Source organism: Bradysia coprophila, chromosome X (assembly GCF_014529535.1).
Source record: "Bradysia coprophila strain Holo2 chromosome X, BU_Bcop_v1, whole genome shotgun sequence".
Lineage (NCBI taxonomy): Eukaryota > Metazoa > Arthropoda > Insecta > Diptera > Sciaridae > Bradysia > Bradysia coprophila.
In genome coordinates this window covers 538,185-557,579 of record NC_050737.1, presented here as the reverse complement: position 1 = coordinate 557,579, position 19,395 = coordinate 538,185, and the positions used below count along the sequence as shown (strand labels likewise).

Below are 19,395 nucleotides of genomic sequence, written 5' to 3'. Positions count from 1 at the left end.
TGTGTATTGTGTGATTATGTTCCAAAGGGACAATAATAAAGTGAAATTTAAAAAAAAATGTATACCAGAAGTGACAAACATCTAAACAATAAACAAATAAAATCAAACTGATCAGAAGAGCGAGAGCCTAGACATTTGAGTAACAAAAAAACAATTGAGAGCATTTGTTATGGCCGGAAGAAAGAGTACCAATGACGTTGCAGTAGCTCACTAATTTACGATAATGAAAATTGTTTGCAAACAAAAAAAACTCTATTTTGAACAACAAAAACTCAAATGGTGTGCGTGCCCTCTGTGTTGAAATGATCGCATGTGGAAATGTCAAAATCAGAACAACTTAATTTTCACACGCTTCAAACAAAACATTACTTTGTAATATTAAAAACCATCAAAAATTAATAAAAACAGAGTAATCCCAACGGAATCAATAAATTGATCGGTAAATAGTGGCCGCGGAATTTCATCGAGACCGGAAACCGTACACTATTACGTAAAAAGTGTTTTTGTTGAGAACCAAGCATTGAATGAATGGATTTGCGAATGCCGCAGTGTGAAAAGTGAAAAGGAGAAAAAAACTTGAAGAAACTCGTGTGTTCTCCTGAACCGCCTGACCATACACAATTTGTTAATTACTTGGCAACAATCGACCGTTTTAATTGTTGGACGTGAAATTGTATGCTTTTATGCTGAATTAACTGGATCGTCAACAATACAGAAGCCGGAGAATTATTGTGCGTGTTCGAAATCGGCCACCATTTGAGTTTTCATCGATTGCACACCTTGTGTGGTAAACAACATTTGCAAATCTATTGATTGTTTTTACACACCATAAATAATGATGACGGATAGTAGTGCGTATCAATACCAAGTTGCATCCAACGATAATCATCGTTCTCCATCGCCACCAAATTCAATAACAACAACAACAATGAATCAACAACAAACACCGGTTGTGATTGCGCAACCAACAATGCAACAAACACAATTTTCGTCATCGACGATGCTACAACAGCCATCAGCACTACAATCGGCCAATAATACGCAATTGATCGACATCAAATCGGAGGAGATCCAAATGGAACCTCTAGAGATCACCGATGACATCAAAACCGAAAAAACGGATCTGAAGCCACCCATTCTAATTCAACCGCCACCGCAGCACGAGAACCGAAATGTGGTTGGACGGCTCAGCTACCAGGAGGATGTGCTCTATATGTTTGAATCCAATCGAATAGTCATCGGTCGAAATTCGTCGACGTCGAATGTACACTTTCATGTCGGTCGGAACAGCTTCATTTCCCGCAAACATTTTCAGATCATTCACGACAGTAACAACAAAGAGTTTTACATTGTCGTTTCCAGTAAAAATGGAATTTTTATTGACGACCAATTTAACCGGAAGAGCAGCGATCCGGAGCTTCTGCCAAATATGTGCACTTTTCGATTTCCCAGTACGGACATTCGTATTTTGTTTGAAAATCTATCGGACGGCGAACAAAAGAAGAGTTTGAAGCATCCAAATGACAATGGAGTCTATGCGCCGTTGAAAATTAAAATTCCCAAAATTGAAAAGAAAAGTCCACCTTTATCACCTACGGGCACTCTAAGTGCGGCCAACAGTTGTCCAACTAGTCCACGTCAAAGTTTTCGTGACTACCACAATTCGAACGCTTACAATAACTACAACAATAACAATGGTCTCCAAAATGATGCTTTGCCAGCAGCTCCGTCAACATCGCAAAATGAACACGAGAAACCGTTGTACAGTTACGCTCAATTGATAGTACAGGCAGTCTCAGCCGCGCCAGAAAAGCAATTGACCCTGTCTGGCATTTATTCGTTTATAACGAAACACTATCCCTACTATCGGAAGGAAGCGAACAAAGGCTGGCAGAATTCAATTCGTCACAATTTGAGTTTGAATCGTTACTTTTTGAAGGTCGAACGATCGCAGGATGAACCGGGTATGTTTGAAATTAAAAATTTACTAAAATCGGGAAAATTCCTGTTCCACACACAATGCGACAGGAAGTGTTCCACTGAATACGTAAATTTGTTTAAAAAAAAAATCTTTTCCCCATTCCACAGGCAAGGGCAGCTTCTGGCGCATTGATCCAAATAGCGAAGCCAAATTGATTGATCAAAGCTATCGTAAGCGACGTCAGCGCGGAAGTCAATGCTTTCGAACACCATATGGTATGCCTAGATCTGCACCCGCTTCACCCAGTCAACTATCTCGTGACAATTCACCGTTGCACGATATTTTACTGCAATCGGCCCCCGGATCGCCGGACAACAATTCGTACCAACAGCAGCAACAACAACGGAACGGTAGTGGCGGAGGCGTTGGTACGCTGCCGGTTTGGCAGGAATAAGAGTGGAATAGACACGATGGGGGTAGAAAAGATATAACAAAAAAAAAGCGAGAACGCGCAGTTTGTAACTGGTGAATGGAATAATAGTTGAGATGCTGATAAAATATGGTCGAATTTTCAAAATTTGTTCAATGAGATAAATTGACGTTTTCTTTCCGGATTTTATTCTTTTGAATTTTTTTGGATTTTTTTTTTCATTAGTCGATGCATATGATTTTTTGGCAGATTGATAGATTTTATTTTCAATTTGATTCTATATGTATATGTAACTATTATGAAATATGTTATATATATTTTAATATTATAATATGGCGCCCCTTGTATTGTTTTCATTTTAAAAAAAGGCAAAAAACAAAAACTGAAAACTGAAATTTTATCAGCCAATTTGTCTGAACATTTTTTGGAAAAATAGAAACTTACATTCAATGGTTGGCATATAATTTAATAACAAACTCTCTTTTCTCACACAATGTAGGTACAGTGAGATGCAACAATGTTACACACAGGTTACACTTTTATGCTTCTCGCTTCAGCTGGACGTTTTGTTGCTTTCGTACACAAACTGTAAAGGCATCTTCACATTTCTCTTTGTGAGAACACGCCCATTGATGTATGAAAACGGATCGAACTAACAGCTGAAGTCGAACCGAAAAAGTAATCTGTAATTTTGAATCTCACTGTAAATCGACATCTGCTCGATTACAGACATAAAAACCAGCTACAGTCGACGACTTTCAAGTAAGTGATGTATTTTTTCAGCTGTTTTTCAGCTGATCCACTGATACACACATATGTGCTAATTCTTGTTTATACGGGTGACATGGGTGAACAATGTGCACGCATGCTCGTGGTAAGGGTAAAACTGTTTTGTATGATTGGATCAGCTGAAAAACAGTTGCAACAAAATACACTTATTTCAAAGTCGCCGACTGTATCTGAGCATTTTGAAAAAAGTTCAAATTCTACCCTATGAAAATTATGGTTTCTTCCAGCGGGACATACTAAAGCACAAAACTGTCCGTTATGTTCATAAAAAATTTCAATTTCTGATTTTTACATCAGACTAGTACTCCATCGGTAAGACTTCCGACCAGCGAAACTCTTATTTTGTAATACATTTCAATTGGATGCTTGCATGCATCATATATTAAGGATTTGGTGCATTTTATATTGAAAACACCGAGTGATGATTCCAGATTGTAATCAAAAGTTTTTTTGCGCTTCAGCAACGTGACCGAAACTTTAACATTTTTTGTCATTTATAAGTCAAAAATGATGTGACCTCATCTCTGTCATCTCCTTGTACTTCCCGTACTATACCTCTTATGTTTCACTGTAAGTGAATGTTAATATCTTCAGAATCTGTTAGAAAAGATTCAACACTCGTCAGTTTTGCTTGAATAGATTTGCCCTTTCGAGATATTTGTAAGAATTTTCTATTGAATCAATGAGTCGTGATCGAAATTTTTAGTTTGTGTTTTTTTCTATTTTTAATCGATGGAACTCTTGATTTTGAGCAAAAAAAAATGTTCTACATCATGGCTCCTCAAAATCCTTGAGTCCTTCAAAATAAAAATCCTGTGATTTTCAACGTTTTCTATTTTTAATCGATATAAAATTTAAAACCGAGCAAAAAGTTGTTGCTGTAGTATTCAAAACGTTACTACTTTCTTACATAGTGACAGGCTTTGAGGTCGCCTGAAAAATACGTTTTGACTTCTACGTCTCCAGCTTCAGAATATCTTACACACATAAAACCATTTAAAATTGAATGCTCTACTATGTCCGGTGAGTTTGAAAATATCGTTTCGAAGAAATCGTAAGTATGATACGCTCACAAGAGACTTCTACATAGATTAAGAAGAGTTTGTTTCGCATTGAATCCACTGAATGGTTCGACTTTTGCTGCGAGTCGTTTTACATAGCGTTTTAACCTATTCCTTCAGAACCCAGTTATCGAATCTACTACTTCTTTTGAAAAAAATATTTTTTCCATTTAAGGCCAGTTCATACTCGCATACATTTTTGCGATATATGCGACCATGAACTGGCCTTAAGGGTACCGAATCTCTTACTTCATTAATTTTAACGTAAGTTTTGCTACATGTTAGTCACTTAGCTCATCGCTTAGTTTAGTCCAAGATGTCGACAACAGATGACTTAACCGTCTGTAGATAATGTAATGGTTTCTTGAGGAGTAATTGTCTCATCTTAAAATGTTTTCAATCAACTAAAACAAAAAGAGAAATTCATAAAAAGACTGCGCGTCAAAACAGTGTTTTTCAGACGACTTACGCACTGTTACATAAACTCAATGTATAGAACGGTTATATAGGCGCAACTTGTGATTGTTTATTGTCTGCTTTGAAAAAAATCTAAAAAGAAATCAGAATTTTATCGAAATGGATTGGGTTATTTTAGAATGGATTTATCGTTCAATCACTTTTTAATTAAACATTCAGTTTTTTGAACTGGGTGTGCAGTAATGATGTGGTATAGCAAAGCCTATTTTCAGCAAAATTTAGCCATCAGAGTAACTGAGGAATATGTTCAGTTTGATAAAGTTTCTCGAAAGACAAATTCGATAGTCGATAACGCAACCTTCACAGAAATTGTCGAGCAATTAAAACAAAATAGGCAGATTTGTTTACTTGATTGGTTCTATTTCAAAACCATCGACAATGAACCAATTGCAATTAAGAAAGTTGTAAAATGTGACACCCGGTGGTAAAACTAATTTACTTTCGCGCACTTTTACAGAGCCCATAACAAATCACGTAATCTTAAGATAACAAGCAAAATAGCGGTGACTCGCTATCAAGATCGAGTTGTAGTATAAAAACCGTCTGTACAACCATGGTTAATTGCAGTCTCTGCGACCAATATTCAGAATTCACTTAAAGAGAACAGACAGACGGAAGCAATGAAAAGTGTTTTGAGCTACCTGGTTTTGATAGTTTCATGCATTTGCACAGTCAGTGCATTTGTAAGCTACCGGGGCTATAAAGCGTACGAAGTGACACCAGTAACCAAACGCCAACACGATGAATTATCAATGTGGCAGCATATAGAGGGTGTAGACTTTTGGCGTTTGTACGGTCAAGGAATGGCGTCGAGTGTGATGATTGAACCAAAATTGATTCCGAAATTTGAACTGTTCTTGAAGTTCTCGAACATGACGAACAAAGTTGTCGTTGAGGACGTAGAGGATGCGTTGGAACAGGATAGACAAAGCAGAGAAGAATACAGACGCACATTTTCCAATGTTTCGTTCACCACTGATCCCAATTTCAACATTTATTGGTCATCCGACCAAATGGAAACATATTCCAGGAGCTTAGCGTCGCGTTTTCCAAATAGAGTTCAATTTGAAGTGATTGGACGTTCAGCCCAGAATCGTGTCATTTACACATTGAAGATTTCCAATGGAGCCTTCGGTACAAAGCCGTTGATTTTCATCGAGGGTGGATGTCATGCGAGAGAGTGGGTTTCTCAAGCGTCAGTTATGTATCTCATCAATAGACTCGTTGAAGATCCAGCTTCGTCGAGTGAACTGTTAGCAAACACTGATTGGATTATCACACCAAATCTCAATCCCGACGGATACGAGTGGTCAAGAACCAACAACAGACTGTGGCGTCAGAATCGACGACAGGTCAATGCTAACTGTGTGGGTGTCGATTTGAATCGTAACTTCGCATATTCGTGGAGATCAGCAACTGTGGCTGTAATAATACCTAATTTCTATCCTTTTGTATTCGTTGGGTTTAATATTCTGCAAATTTATTTTAGTGTGGATCGTTGACATTCCCGGGTCCTAGTCCCTTTTCGGAACCAGAATCCCAAGCAATCAACGATTTATTGACAAGATATCGTCAGAATATCAAAACCTACATTACCGTACACAGTTTTGGCGATATGGTATTGTACCCATGGGGATTCTCGGGCTCACCAGGACTGATCGGAAACCACGCATACCATCATGAAGTTGGCCTATTGTGGAGGAATGCAATCCAAGCTCAAACTGGCAAAGTGTATGCTGTCGGAAATATTGCCCAACTACTAGGAAACGCCTTCGGTGCTTCTGATGACCATGTACGCATTTAGTATAGTCGTGTTTTTGTTGTAAACTCACATTGTCGTTCGTTTTTAGATGGCTGGCGATCAAAGAGTGGATCTTGTGTACACACTTGAGTTGACTCGAGGCGGTGCAACTGGTTTCGATTTTCCGGAAGCTCAAATTGGTCCACTTGTAAGAGAAACGTTTCACGGTTTCCGGGCAATTGGATTACATATTGGAAGAAATTATTAAGTGTAAAATGCCGAAAATTGACTCGATGTTTTCTTCATTAAAACATTTTGCGTAAGTCTTCACTCTTTTTATGCAATGACTGATTGCCAGAAGTAAGCATGCAGACACTCCAAATATATTCCAAAAATCCCTCAACAAATATTTATATAACTCTCAGACCGGCTGAGATGTAATTAGGATCGGACTGGCCATACTATGAATTCAAATGTGTTGTTTGTTGCCTCGCGGTGGTTTTTTCGAGGCTAAACAAATTATACCAAAGAATCGTCTTCGCGAACTTGAAGAAAATGCAAATCATATCGATAAATGGCTGAAAACAGGGAAATAGGGGTGAACGATCTTAAAGAATCTTGATGAGTTGAGAACATCCGAGGGATTCTTTTGAAAAACAGAATCTTGAAATCGGATGCATTTTCCATTAAACTTTTTTATATGTGCCTGAATTGGTATTGGTCCCTAGAACCTAAAGCCACTTTCAAAAAAATTCTTCGAATCTTGTGTGGCTGGTGGGAGGTGATCGAACTGAAAACATGCACTTTTATTACAAAAATTTCTCCAGTTACACGAGCCGCACAGGGTCGTGTGGGGTGTCATTAGAAAGGTAATTGCATGTACTTTTAGGAAAAATAGAGCTTACAGAAGTTTGGTAGCATCTTCGATGCAATATATCGTCGAATAAAATTTTCGCTCGTCCCACGGTTTCTTCTGTTTGTTTAAGTGTTAACCTTTTACAACGGCAAGCATTTCACCATTATCTCGAATTATTATCGAATTCCTTTTCTACCTTTGATCGAAATATGTGTAACAAATTGATACAATGTCTACTTCTTTAGTTAAATCATGGACCCATTAAAAAGTTGACTGTAAAAAGGGAAAAAAACTTTATTACAAATCATTCTACATAACCAATGAACCATACATAAGAAAACTGTAAAACTGTAAAAACTGTAAAACTGTAAAAAGTAAATTTTTGGCGGAAATGCAAGCAAATCGTATTTTTAATTAATGTAGTGATGTAGTTTCATCAAGTAAATACGATTAGTTTCATCAGCATTTCCACCAAAAATTTAACTTTGTAAAAATTTAGAATTGCACGGTACTCTGTCTTGAGACTCTCTACATTCTCACCGTATATTTTGGTCACCGTTGTCGATAACAGATGGTTTTCTAAAGGCTTACGTTTGAGCCATTGACTTGCTTATTTAATCTTAATTTTGGTCCAACCTACTTCACGAGGATAGCCGTTTTTATTTGATTTTAATAGACAAGTTTCCTATGTGAGTTGCCCTTTTCGATTTATATCTCGTCAATTTTATATCGAAAATTTATAAAATGAGTTTTCTCGCTGCGCTCATATAGAAAACTGTTGACTAGTGCGAAAAAAACCGGATTCAAAACTTGGTGCACACACGAGTATAAGATACCACTTATCTCAATGAAGTTTTTTTTTTAATTCCCATTAATTAGAGTTGGGCAAATTGTACAACGATATCATGGTCAATTTCATGTAGCAACGCGTTTCATTTACTTACAATGAAATAACAACTGAGCGATGATAATAATACAAAAATTCTATGACATCATCGTCATCATCATAACATATCATTTTTTTGTGTATATATACTCCGTCGCTTTGTCTCTGGACGGAATTATTTTTTTTTAATCTACCCAACGAAATTTATTTATTAGACTGGGGCCTGGAAGCAAATACAATTTCGACATAATGATGAAAGGTCGTAAAAATAGATCAACTTCAAACGAGCAAATGTATGCGAACCCACACTGTATATAATACACATAAGTAATATGGTTGGATCTGTACCTGTATAAATCAGCTTTGAATAAAATCAAACACTAGAAAATCGAATGCGGTTGTTTATAGACGTTCGCTGTTTTTTTTATTATTATTTATTGTGCGTTTCAATTCTTAAAGTCGAATCAAGTCAAAGGAAAAATTTATATTTTGAAAACGAAAAGAAAAACAAAATGTGGATGTTACTATTCCAAATATCGGGTGTGTTCGTTCTGATTTATTTGTATTTGGTGTGGAATTTTCAGTACTGGAAAAATCGTAATGTTCTGAGTGCAAAAGCATATCCGATATTCGGTTCGTTTCCGAAATCGTTTATGCAACAATTAAACATTTGCTACGAACAAATGGTTGTGTTCAAGTACGTCGATTTATATTGCTTCTTTTTACGTAATTTCATTTACTCAACAATGCGAGATAAAAGTTGGGGTACTCACTTGTAATAATAGTACATTAAATACTACCTCGCTGCGACATTTCCTTGTTGAGGCGTGTGGGAAAGTTGTGTTTCGAGCCGAAGGAGAGGAATATATCCCACGGTTAAACAATAGTACATTACCTACCTGCTTCAAAATTTTTATTTTGGCCAGTGGGAAGTTCATAGCCCGAGCCGAAGGCCAGAAGAAGTTGAAGAGCCACACGCCCACACATTGAGTTGTTAAAGTAATTGTAGATCTTCGACAAGTTGGTACCCATTGATAAAGTTTCTCAGCTTTTTTAGTAAAATGAACAGCTTTTGTTTATGGTGAAATTTGCGCCTGGTGTTGTCCTTGCCGTCGGCTCGGGTCCAAAATTTCACAGATTTCACTTCATTTGCCTTTTATAATGTATACTACGTTGCATGAACATGAAATCTACTAATTTTTGTTTAATTAGGCAATACCGTGCTAAATCTCCATTCATCGGTATTATGTCCGGCCGTACCCCACAACTTTTGATCCTCGACAGTTCAACAGCCAAAGACATTCTAGTGAAAGATTTTAAAAATTTCCATGACAACGAAGTGGCTTCACTTGTAATTATTATCTATTTCACCTTTCAATCCGCCAGCAGACGGATTAATATAACTGATAACTGATTCTTTATTCAGACCGATAAAGAAAGCGATCCGATATTTGCTCGGAATCCATTTATGCTTGCCGGAGAGGAATGGAAGGAGAAACGAGCCGAAATTACACCAGCATTTACTCACAGCAAAGTAAGATGATGACGGTTTTGGGTGTACTTTTTTTGTTACTTCACTTCCGGTTTTTACTGCTTTTTATACTTACAAAGAGTTGACTACTCACTTGTAGCAGGTAACTTTGTCTCCGGGTATCTATTGTTCTGTATGTGGAGTGCTACAGCTGTTGCGGCTATTGTAGGTTACCTGATACAGGTGAGATTTTCAACTATTTCAGCTTCATCTATGGATTAAATTACTTCCATTCTACTTACCATCTCTTAATTCTTTTCTCTTTTTTTGTGAATTTATTAAATTTTCTACACTGCAACACTTTACAGCTGAAGGCTATGTACCCGGTTATCGATGATGTTTGCACGAAAATGACAAAATTCATCCACCAAGAAATCAAGAAGCAGCATCCTGATGGAATCGATGCAAAAGAGGTGCTAAACGACTCAGTTCCAGCACAGAGAGAGTTCTAAATGAGCTAATTGTTGCAAAATGACTAATTTTAGTTGGCTGCCAAGTACACGACTGATGTTGTATCGAGTTGCATCTACGGCGTCGATTCGAAAGCATTTTCTGATGAAGAATCTGTCATCCGCAAAGTGGGCTCGACCATATTCGAGCCAAATATTAAATTTATCATCTACTTCTTGCTGATTCAAATGTTCCCATTCATTACAAAAATCTATCGCATGGCGTTCGTGAAGAAGGAAACACAAGACTTTTTCATGAAATTGATGGCGGATGCAATCAAACTGCGAGAAGATCAAAAAATCGAACGGGACGATTATCTGAATTATTTGTTGCAGCTTAAGAAGAAGAAGAATTTGCCAGATATTGAAGTGGTGGCACACACTATAACCTTCTTTTTAGGTGAGATCTCCTGATTGGATCTTCCGAAATGATGACTTCGAAAAGTTGAAAGAAGAGGAGAAGCATGATATCATTTTGGAAGATCAGATCGTTTTTTATATCTTCGAAAATATCAATCTAACTGGATGCATCCCTTTCAGACGGTTTCGAAACGTCCAGCATTGCAATTGCACATGTAATGAACTTTGCTTTACCCTTGAAAATTCGCTGCCATAGCCCAAACTTTCCACTTTCAGATGTTGTACTATCTGGCAGCAAATAAATCAACTCAAGACAAATTACGAAAAGAGATCAATGACAATATCGGTGAAAATGGACGCATCGATCTGGATGTGTTAAATGATATGCCGTACATGGATCAGGCTTTCCACGGTAAGATTCCAAGAAAATGTGTACCACGTCGAAAGAGAAACTGAAATCAAATATTTTTCTGGTCAGAAACACTACGTAAGAATCCACCTGCTGGAATATCTTCGAAAGTGTGCACCAGTGCAACGGAGCTAACCGACTACGATGGTAATATCATCCCCGTCGAGAAGGGAACGATTGTCCAAATTCCAATTTACTGTATTCACCACGATGAACGGATTTATTCCGATCCCGACACATTCAATCCGGATCGCTTCAGTCCAGAAAATGGTGGACTGAAGGCTTACAAAGATAAAGGAGCTTTTCTTGGCTTTTTAGATGGACCCAGACAGTGTTTAGGTAAGCTACCACCTGCGTAACTTAGAAAAAATCAATTCCAATTGAAAATTACGTTTCTTCATAGGAATGAGATTTGCATTGGCACAGTCAAAGGCAGCTGTAGCTGAGATCATAAGAAATTTCGAAGTTACAGTAAATCCAAAAACGCAGGAGCCTCTTGTACTTGACCCTAAAGGATTTCTGCTTCTACCCGTTGGTGGATTGTGGCTCAATTTTAAGTCTCTGTTATAAGGTGTGCGGCTGTCGCTAAAAATAAAATCGGTTTCGCTTTCTATTTTCAAAATTGAGTGTCATTTGTTTCGAAGGCATGAATGACACAACTTTTCTCCTTCACATCAGGTCGTATGCTTAACATTTTCTTTGAATTGATAAATTTCCGGACAAATGGCGAAAACAGCGTCGTATCCATGTCACATTCAATTTTTTCTTCACACAACAAACTGACCGCACTTCCCACAGTCATTGTTATCAGGGCACCAAAAATCGTATAAAATAAGTAGGAAATGTGATGGATCTGGAACGAACTGTCGTAAGAATGACATCGGTCATTAATGTCCCACCTACTGAAGAAATAATGTTATCCATTCCCACCTGTTAGTGTCGTTGGATGATGTCGTTGAATTCGCTAGCATATTCGTAAAATCATATTCGCATTCGTCGGTAGTTAATGGTTTCTTTGTAAAGGTAAGTTCTCCTGTCGCAATGTCACTTTGAGCGTTAGCCAATACCCATATCATTGATAATATACCCGCAATAGCTCCTGTAAATGCTCCCTAAGAAACAATATGCAACTGCAATAACCATGGTAGCAGATTGTTGCAACTCTAGTCTTTTGAAGTAGTTGTGAAAGTTATTGCGAAAAATGCTCAAGAAAATTTTCCCGTTACGACTTTTGCAACTACTTCAGGCGGTTTCTAGCTCTGGGTAAATTGTTCACTTCATTTCGTAGGATCGAAACGAGTATTAAAGCACGTTTATAGTAGATCAATGCAAACTCACTCTCTTGTGCACCCAAGGACACAACAACCCCATTGTGAACATACCAAATGTGGGACCGGAGACCATTCCAGTGAGACTCATCGACAATTGCAGCACAGTGCCCAGCTTTTCAACAACGAAAACTAAAGCTAGCGCTATAACACCCGTACAAAAAACAACGCTTCTCATCAAGTAGCTGGTTTGTTTTTCGCTAAGCGGCCGACTAGCAAATGGTTTGTAGAAGTCCTCCAACACGATAGCGGCCATTGAATTGAGAAATGTTGATAGACTACTTAGCGAAGCGCTGAAAATCCCAGCAACGAAGAGACCTATAATGATATTTTGTACAGATGAGAACCTTCCCCTTTTTCGGGTTATACACAAGGTGTTTTCCGACACATCAACGAAAAAAACTAAAAACCACCCACCCAACCACCCTCATTTTTACATAAGTAATTAGAGATGTTTAATGTAAAGTATTTCACCTGGCAAACCTGGAAAACTACCAAGTAAATTCATCACAAGCAGGGGCAGTAGTTGATCTGGCGCGTTGATCAACTGAAAATAAATCGCTACAAAATCCACACCGGAATAAGATCTATTGAAACAACCTTTGTTTTCAGAGGATCACAGCCACGGTACAAAGCGTATACAAGCATCCCGCTGTAACAACATATCGCCATTATGGTAGCAAGCACTATAGCAAAAATGACCAGCGCGTAATTAGCTTTCCTCAAAGTCGGCAACGACAGATACCGTTGGGTCATAGACTGTCCAATGAAGCAGGTTGTAATATAATAAGGCACTCCACCGGCCAGTAACGACAGCACCGAGTGTCTAACTTTTAAGTCCAATGTTAATCTGTGGAACAACCACTCACCAATCAATTTACATCGTCACGCATTGTGGCCGTATAGGTAATATTACTCTGGAAAATCTAATCGTTCACCTTCTAAATTTCGCGACCATACGGTTTGGAATCCGCCCATATCAATGGTACCTTTAACAATTATCAACAGCATCGATCCAATCATCACCACCGTTTGAATGCAATCTGTGCATACGACAGCTTTAATTCCACCCTGAAATGTTTTTTTTTGTTTAAAATATCTCATCGGCTGCGGCTTTCCATAAAAGACTTGTCTTATTTTACTCTCAGTTTTGAACTACAAAAATTTCGCAGATCTTTTATGGATTTTGTATCGGGGTAAGTGAGCTTACAACTAGAGTATAAAATATGCAAATCACACACACGAACGGGGTGACTATGTGTATGTTGACGCCAGTCACTGAAATGATAAGGAAATGTGTTACATTTGTTGGGTATCAGATAAACTAATTGAAGAACTGTGTCGTAGCAAACCTACCTTGATTGAATGCCAACGCAGGTACATATATTACAACAGGCAGGTATGCTAACTGAAACATAAAACCACTTTTCACTTTCCTTTCTGTGTTCGAAAAAAAATTGACGGTACAGGCGACGTCAGCGAAATTTAGACATGAATTTGCTCCAGCTGTTTTTCAGCTGGTCAACTCATACAACAAATTTACTCATATGGTGTTATCACTACCACGGCCGTGCATGTGTCTGTTCTACCCAGATGTATAACCACTTTTGTTTGTATGAGTGGAACAAATTCATATCTCAATTTTACTGACGTCAACTGTAGCATGCAGGGGCAGGCAGTAACAAAACTTTCTCCGACAATTAATTGAAATAGTAAATTAGATAAGCTTGTACTTACCGCTCCAATTATATACAAAATTGAACCTAAAATCCTCATACGTTTGTCGAATCGCATTTCTAGGTACTATTTAAAAGGGAAAAATCATTTTTGGCCGCATTAACTTTTCTAACATTTTTTTTTACTTCACTTAGGCTCGTCAATTGCAAGTTATAAAACACAGGCAAATAAATAATCCCAAAGAAAATGGCAGAAATGACCAATGTAATCAATACGAAAGCGTATGAGGTCCCATACAAATACATTTCCGTTGCCAAACCAAGCAAAGAAATGCCCGAAATCCAACTGTGAAATTCGAGTAATCCGTGGATTAAGAAGAAAATGTTTCAAACGGTTTTCATTACCTCGCTACCAATGATAGAGAGACTGGTATAACAGCCATTTGTCTGCCACCCATTAAATACTCCTGGGCAACATCTTCTGACCCATTGCCTTCACCACACATTGTTTTCTTTTTAAATTTTCTTTCGATAAAGCCATAATACACACCGACGAGGGCACAAGCTATCAACATCAACAGAAATACAATATAGTCCACCCAACCGAATAACTGAAGTGATTTATTCATATCATTTATGTCAATTTTCTGATCGATGTCCCTCATTTTGATGTGACCGGAAGTTGAAAAATTAATTGAAAATTCCCGTTTTTCACTAATTGAATGAATGTTATTGAATATCTGCTGTTAACACAGCATCAACGAACACTTCGAACTTGCACGGTAGTCCCGTCCGAACAACAATGTCGGTTGTGGTATAAAATCCGAATCAGAATGAAATGTAAATTTATGAGGGGACCCATATAAACAATTCAAGTGATTTGCTTTTTCAGTTCACCTATCTACTCTACATTATACAGCTACAATACAATACAAAAAATGTACACAAATCCGCTACAGCTTACATTGATCGTTAAATCAACATCTTGTGCCTGATAAAGACAGAATTATTTCAAACAAAACCGGAGAGCAAATTGACTGACCTTTTTTTGTACATAAAATTCTTTTTATCTGGCGAACAATAGACAATGAATTAATTAAAAACAAACAGATTGATTTACTGAATATCACGCGTTTCATGGTTCCTTGATGCATGGTTGCCTGAATATTGGCGGCGAATAAAAAATAGGGGAATTCTAGTCAGCAAAATGACAGTCTTGAAAGTGACTGAATGAAAAAACCATTTTTTCTTTTTTGATCAAATACTACAAAATTCTCATTCATTGACTTATATGTATGCATGGCATGGCAGCCCTAATTCTTCAGGTAATCTAGACGTTTAAGAAAACGATTTACGATAGTGATGAAACTTGAGAAACGAAAGTAAATAGACTTAAGTTTAGATAGCGTACACTATATCTTTTAGTTGCAGTTGCATAATGTGGTGAAGCGTACGAAGTGCATCAGCCGATAGATCACGATTAAACAAAGAAATAATTCTGAAAACTTGTGTTGCTATAGATTTGGTAGAACCATCTATTAAGGCCAGGTTAAGGCGCATTAACCTGGCCTTTATTAAATTCGCTTTAATCTTCTTTAGATGAAAAGATTACCGCGATATATGCTCATTATATTATGATTTGAACTAATTCGGCTACTCAAAGTGAGTCGTGAAAAGTGGAATTTTTAGGACTAGCTTATGAAGCTTGTTCTAACGAGGCGTCAGTCAGTGGCCGACAGACTCAAGTATTTCGTTGTGAGCAGTATCAAAAAAATATTCTTTTTTAAATTTAGTTGACTTGACTAGCTTCTGCTTCATCTCAGGCTGATGCAGTTAGCTTTGCTTTTGTTTAATAGCAACATACATACTTTATGGAAACGATATCACTGTATGTCTGTGCAATCACGGCAACCATTTCCATGTCATATCGACCAATTACAGATCTGACGTCAAACAGACATAAAATTGTAAATTATTTATTGACCGCTACTCCCTTATATCATTTACAATGGTTTATCTACTATCGTCGTCGTTGTTGATAAAGGATGGTTAACCGTTTCTAACAGATTAAAAGTCGAATCAAATCAGGCACTTAATCCGATAGTAACTTTCTTTCTTTTTACCTACAGTTATAGACAAATATTATAAATTTCAGCTTTAAGAGGTATCACCACTTGAGCATGAGCATAGCACAAAACCGAAAAAAACAGTTAGAAAACTGTCGAGATATGCCTTAGGTTACAGCACGACATGTTTGCGTTGTATAAGTTAAAACATAATACAAACAATTTCAAGTTTCCACTTAGAACGTTATCCTAAAAAATCCACTTCAGTTTCAGTGCGTATTTTACTATTGTGCTATGCATATTAGAGAGTGCATTCTCTTGATTTTTTTTCTACAAGTGTGGTGTTTGCAGCTCGAGCCTAACATGGGCATTCAAATTTTTCGGGGGAAAGAGTCAATTTGGGCATACGCGTTATTCTACTAACAGCAGTAGATGGTGTAGCTTAGCAATTCTCAAGTTAATAGCAACTCTTTTGGAATGGGCTTATTTAAACTTAGGGTTCTGTTGGTTCTTCGTTTACTCAACTTAACAAAATGTTTGTCGTTTGTGACCTGGGCGGAGTAAAGTAAACCAGGCAGGAACAGAGGACGAAAATACATTAAAAGAAGGGAACTAAATCCAGTTACAATCGTTTACGTATTCGGTTTGTGCATTTGTATTAGAAAGCGTTTTGCATCAAAATCAAAGGCCCACTTATAGCTTTAGGTCCCTCGTCAATTCGACTGTTCTTGCCTGATGGTTTACTTTACTCTGCCGTGTTGTGACTGATAAATATTACATTTTTTAACAGGTGTAAGAGTAAAAATTGAAATATGATAAGTAAACAAAACTTGCGTCATCATCTTCATCACCATCATCATAATATATCATTTTTTGTGTACTCCATTGTTTCGTCACTGGACGGAATTCCATTTTAATCTACCCAACGAAATTATATTTGTTATATTAGACTGTAGCTTGGAAGCAAATAAAATTTCGACATTATGATGAAAAATTCGTAAAAACTTCAATCGAGGCAAATATGTATGCGAACCCACATGTATAGGTAATAGGTATAACACATAAGTATTATTATTGAACCTGTACATACCACCTGTATATATTGAGCTTTCAATTAAATCAGACATCACAAAATCGAATGCGGCGGTTTATAGACGTTCTTTATTTGTTGTGCCTTTTAAATTCGTATAATCGAATCGAACGAACGATAAATTTTTGAAAAATAAAAACAAAATGTTGATGTTACTATTGCAAATATCGGGTGTGTTCGTTCTGATTTATTTGTATTTGGTGTGGAATTTCCAGTACTGGAAAAATCGTAATGTTCTGAGTGCAAAAGCATATCCGATATTCGGCTCGTTTCCGAAATCGTTTATGCAACAGTTAAACATTTGCTACGAACAAATGGCTTTCTACAAGTACGTCGATTATTTCTTCATCTCACATCGTATCATTTACTCAACGCTGTGAGGTAAAATTCGAGGGATGCTCACTTGCACTAAAACTTGTTTACTGTAAATAAACATCGATAAGTAGGTGCCCCTTCGATACCTCAGGGCTTTGAGTATTCGGCAAATAATAAAAATTGCTTTAGTGATTATTGTCCTCAACTTCGGCTCGGGTCGACAACTTCACGTCACTTGTCCTTTATTAAGGTTATTGTTTAACATGAAAATGAAATCTAATAACATTTTTGTTTTGTTTTTTTTTGCATTAGACAATACCGTGACAAAACTCCATTTGTCGGCGTTATGTCTGGGCGTGCTCCACAACTAATGATTCTGGACAATTTGGCAGTTAAAGACATTTTGGTGAAAGATTTCAAAAATTTCCATGACAACGAATTTGCATCACTTGTAATTATTTTCTATTTCACCATTCAATCCACCAGCTTTCGGTGGATTAAAGTATTGTACTGATAACAACGTTGTTTTTACTCAGACCGATAAAGAAATCGATCCAATATTCGGCCGAAATCCATTTATGCTTGCCGGTTCGGAGTGGAAGGAGAAACGAGCCGAAATTACACCGGCATTTACTCACAGCAAAGTAAGATGATGACGGTTTTAGGTGTTTACGTTTGTTGTTGAGTCGTGGTGTTTGATAACAACAAATAATTTGTTTTTGTTAATTCGATAATTTTCTACACTGCAACACTTTACAGCTGAAGGCTATGTACCCAGCTATCGATGATGTTTGTACAAAAATGACCAAATTCATCCACCAAGAAATCAAGAAGCAGCATCCAGACGGATTCGATTCAAAAGAGGTGCCAAACGATTTCCAGCGAGAGTCCCCATTATTCAAAATGATTTTATCGATTGCTTTTAGTTGTCTACCAGATACACAACCGACGTTGTATCGAGTTGCATCTATGGCGTCGATTCGAAAGCATTTTCTGACGAAGAATCTGTCATCCGTAAAGTGGGTTCGAGCATAATTGAACCGAATCTCCAATTCATTCTTTACTTCTTGCTGATTAAAATGTTTCCATTCATTACGAACTTCTATCGAATGCCGTTTGTGAAAAAGCGAACACAAGACTTTTTCGTGAAACTTATGGCGGATGCAATCAAATTGCGAGAAGATCAAAAAATCGAACGGGACGATTATCTGAACTATTTGTTGCAGCTTAAGAAGAAGAAGAATTTGCCAGATATTGAAGTGGTGGCACACACTATCACATTCTTTTTAGGTGAGATCTCCTGATTGGATCTTCCGAATTGATGACTTCGAAAAGTTGAAAGAAGAGGAGAAGCATGATATCATTTTGGAAGATCAGATCGTTTTTTATATCTTCGAAAATATCAATCTAACTGGATGCATCCCTTTCAGACGGGTTCGAAACGTCCAGCATTGCAATTGCACATGTAATGAACTTTGCTTTACCTTTGAAAATTCGCTGCCATAGCCCACACTTTCCACTTTCAGATGTTGTACTATCTGGCAGCAAATAAATCAACTCAAGACAAATTACGAAAAGAGATCAATGACAACATCGGTGAAAATGGACGCATCGATCTGGATGTGTTAAATGATATGCCATACATGGATCAGGCTTTCCACGGTAAGATGCCGAGGAAATGTTAGGACCAAGTGTAAAGATATTGAAATCAAATATTTTTCTGGTCAGAAACACTGCGTAAAAATCCGCCACTTGGAATATCTTCGAAAGTGTGCACCAGTGCAACGGAGCTAACTGACTACAAGGGTAATATCATCCCCGTGGAGAAGGGAACGATCGTCCAAATTCCAATTTACTGTATTCACCATGATGAACGGCTTTACTCCGATCCCGAAACATTCAATCCGGATCGTTTCAGTCCAGAAAATGGTGGACTGAAGGCATACAAAGACAAAGGAGCTTTTCTTGGCTTTTTGGATGGACCCAGACAATGTTTAGGTAAGCTACCAC

The 19,395-nt window shown here is 37.5% G+C and overlaps 5 protein-coding genes across 7 annotated transcripts in view; 4 read left to right on the top strand and 1 right to left on the bottom strand.

Moving 5' to 3' along the window:
• Nucleotides 1-309: 309 nt before the first annotated feature.
• LOC119085722 (forkhead box protein K1-like) lies at nucleotides 310-2,684 on the top strand. Its single transcript, XM_037196171.1, has 2 exons — nucleotides 310-1,964; nucleotides 2,089-2,684. Exons 1-2 carry the CDS (start codon nucleotides 836-838, stop codon nucleotides 2,373-2,375), a joined length of 1,416 nt encoding a protein of 471 aa, XP_037052066.1. The 5' UTR covers nucleotides 310-835; the 3' UTR covers nucleotides 2,376-2,684.
• A 2,563-nt stretch (nucleotides 2,685-5,247) lies between these two features.
• Nucleotides 5,248-6,744, top strand: LOC119080258 (carboxypeptidase B-like). The gene is made up of 3 exons (XM_037188510.1): nucleotides 5,248-6,102; nucleotides 6,168-6,470; nucleotides 6,529-6,744. The coding sequence occupies exons 1-3, from the start codon at nucleotides 5,299-5,301 to the stop codon at nucleotides 6,685-6,687; spliced, it is 1,266 nt and encodes a 421-aa protein (XP_037044405.1). The 5' UTR covers nucleotides 5,248-5,298; the 3' UTR covers nucleotides 6,688-6,744.
• Nucleotides 6,745-8,516: 1,772 nt separating this feature from the next.
• Nucleotides 8,517-19,395, top strand: part of LOC119085695 (probable cytochrome P450 28d1) — a 16,675-nt gene continuing 5,796 nt past the window's right edge. Inside the window, exons 1-9 of one of the 2 annotated variants that reach the window (XM_037196143.1) lie at nucleotides 8,517-8,858; nucleotides 9,374-9,512; nucleotides 9,588-9,695; nucleotides 10,001-10,105; nucleotides 10,178-10,541; nucleotides 10,682-10,716; nucleotides 10,778-10,913; nucleotides 10,980-11,249; nucleotides 11,314-11,477. In XM_037196143.1, the coding sequence (XP_037052038.1) occupies nucleotides 8,554-8,858; nucleotides 9,374-9,512; nucleotides 9,588-9,695; nucleotides 10,001-10,105; nucleotides 10,178-10,541; nucleotides 10,682-10,716; nucleotides 10,778-10,913; nucleotides 10,980-11,249; nucleotides 11,314-11,477 (1,626 nt within the window). In that variant the 5' untranslated portion in view covers nucleotides 8,517-8,553. Of the gene's footprint in view, nucleotides 8,859-9,373; nucleotides 9,513-9,587; nucleotides 9,696-9,772; nucleotides 9,876-10,000; nucleotides 10,106-10,177; nucleotides 10,542-10,681; nucleotides 10,717-10,777; nucleotides 10,914-10,979; nucleotides 11,250-11,313; nucleotides 11,478-19,395 lie in introns of those variants that run through there. The other variant, XM_037196144.1, reaches the window with a different exon arrangement.
• On the bottom strand, nucleotides 11,516-14,938 carry LOC119085694 (sodium-coupled monocarboxylate transporter 1-like). 2 transcript variants are annotated; one of them, XM_037196140.1, is made up of 11 exons: nucleotides 14,320-14,921; nucleotides 14,101-14,260; nucleotides 13,976-14,041; nucleotides 13,595-13,646; nucleotides 13,449-13,516; nucleotides 13,155-13,309; nucleotides 12,839-13,088; nucleotides 12,713-12,785; nucleotides 12,249-12,556; nucleotides 11,841-12,022; nucleotides 11,516-11,773 (listed from the first exon to the last, which is right to left on the bottom strand). In XM_037196140.1, the coding sequence occupies exons 1-11, from the start codon at nucleotides 14,577-14,579 to the stop codon at nucleotides 11,527-11,529; spliced, it is 1,821 nt and encodes a 606-aa protein (XP_037052035.1). In that variant the 5' UTR covers nucleotides 14,580-14,921; the 3' UTR covers nucleotides 11,516-11,526. The 2 variants fall into 2 exon arrangements, with proteins under 2 accessions (XP_037052035.1, XP_037052036.1); XM_037196141.1 differs by having other exon boundaries at nucleotides 11,582-11,763; nucleotides 14,320-14,938.
• The window catches only part of LOC119085696 (probable cytochrome P450 28d1), a 2,438-nt gene continuing 232 nt past the window's right edge, over nucleotides 17,190-19,395 (top strand). Inside the window, exons 1-8 of the mRNA XM_037196145.1 lie at nucleotides 17,190-17,398; nucleotides 17,698-17,836; nucleotides 17,922-18,029; nucleotides 18,145-18,249; nucleotides 18,312-18,675; nucleotides 18,816-18,850; nucleotides 18,912-19,047; nucleotides 19,114-19,383. Of these exons, the coding sequence (XP_037052040.1) occupies nucleotides 17,214-17,398; nucleotides 17,698-17,836; nucleotides 17,922-18,029; nucleotides 18,145-18,249; nucleotides 18,312-18,675; nucleotides 18,816-18,850; nucleotides 18,912-19,047; nucleotides 19,114-19,383 (1,342 nt within the window). The 5' untranslated portion in view covers nucleotides 17,190-17,213. The remainder of the gene's footprint in view (nucleotides 17,399-17,697; nucleotides 17,837-17,921; nucleotides 18,030-18,144; nucleotides 18,250-18,311; nucleotides 18,676-18,815; nucleotides 18,851-18,911; nucleotides 19,048-19,113; nucleotides 19,384-19,395) is intronic.

Bases quoted from the DNA above. Each gene is read 5' to 3' on its own strand.
- LOC119085722 (XM_037196171.1), top strand. From the start codon at position 836: ATGATGACGGATAGTAGTGCGTATCAATACCAAGTTGCATCCAACGAT. The intron at 1,965-2,088 runs GTATGTTTGAAA...CCCATTCCACAG, and splicing joins ACGATCGCAGGATGAACCGG to GCAAGGGCAGCTTCTGGCGC.
- LOC119085694 (XM_037196140.1), bottom strand. From the start codon at position 14,579: ATGAGGGACATCGATCAGAAAATTGACATAAATGATATGAATAAATCA. The intron at 13,647-13,975 runs GTAAGTACAAGC...TTTATGTTTCAG, and splicing joins TTTTGTATATAATTGGAGCG to TTAGCATACCTGCCTGTTGT. The intron at 12,023-12,248 runs GTGAGTTTGCAT...ATTGTTTCTTAG, and splicing joins GTCCTTGGGTGCACAAGAGA to GGAGCATTTACAGGAGCTAT.
- LOC119080258 (XM_037188510.1), top strand. From the start codon at position 5,299: ATGAAAAGTGTTTTGAGCTACCTGGTTTTGATAGTTTCATGCATTTGC. The intron at 6,103-6,167 runs GTAATAATACCT...AATTTATTTTAG, and splicing joins GGAGATCAGCAACTGTGGCT to TGTGGATCGTTGACATTCCC. The intron at 6,471-6,528 runs GTACGCATTTAG...GTTCGTTTTTAG, and splicing joins TCGGTGCTTCTGATGACCAT to ATGGCTGGCGATCAAAGAGT.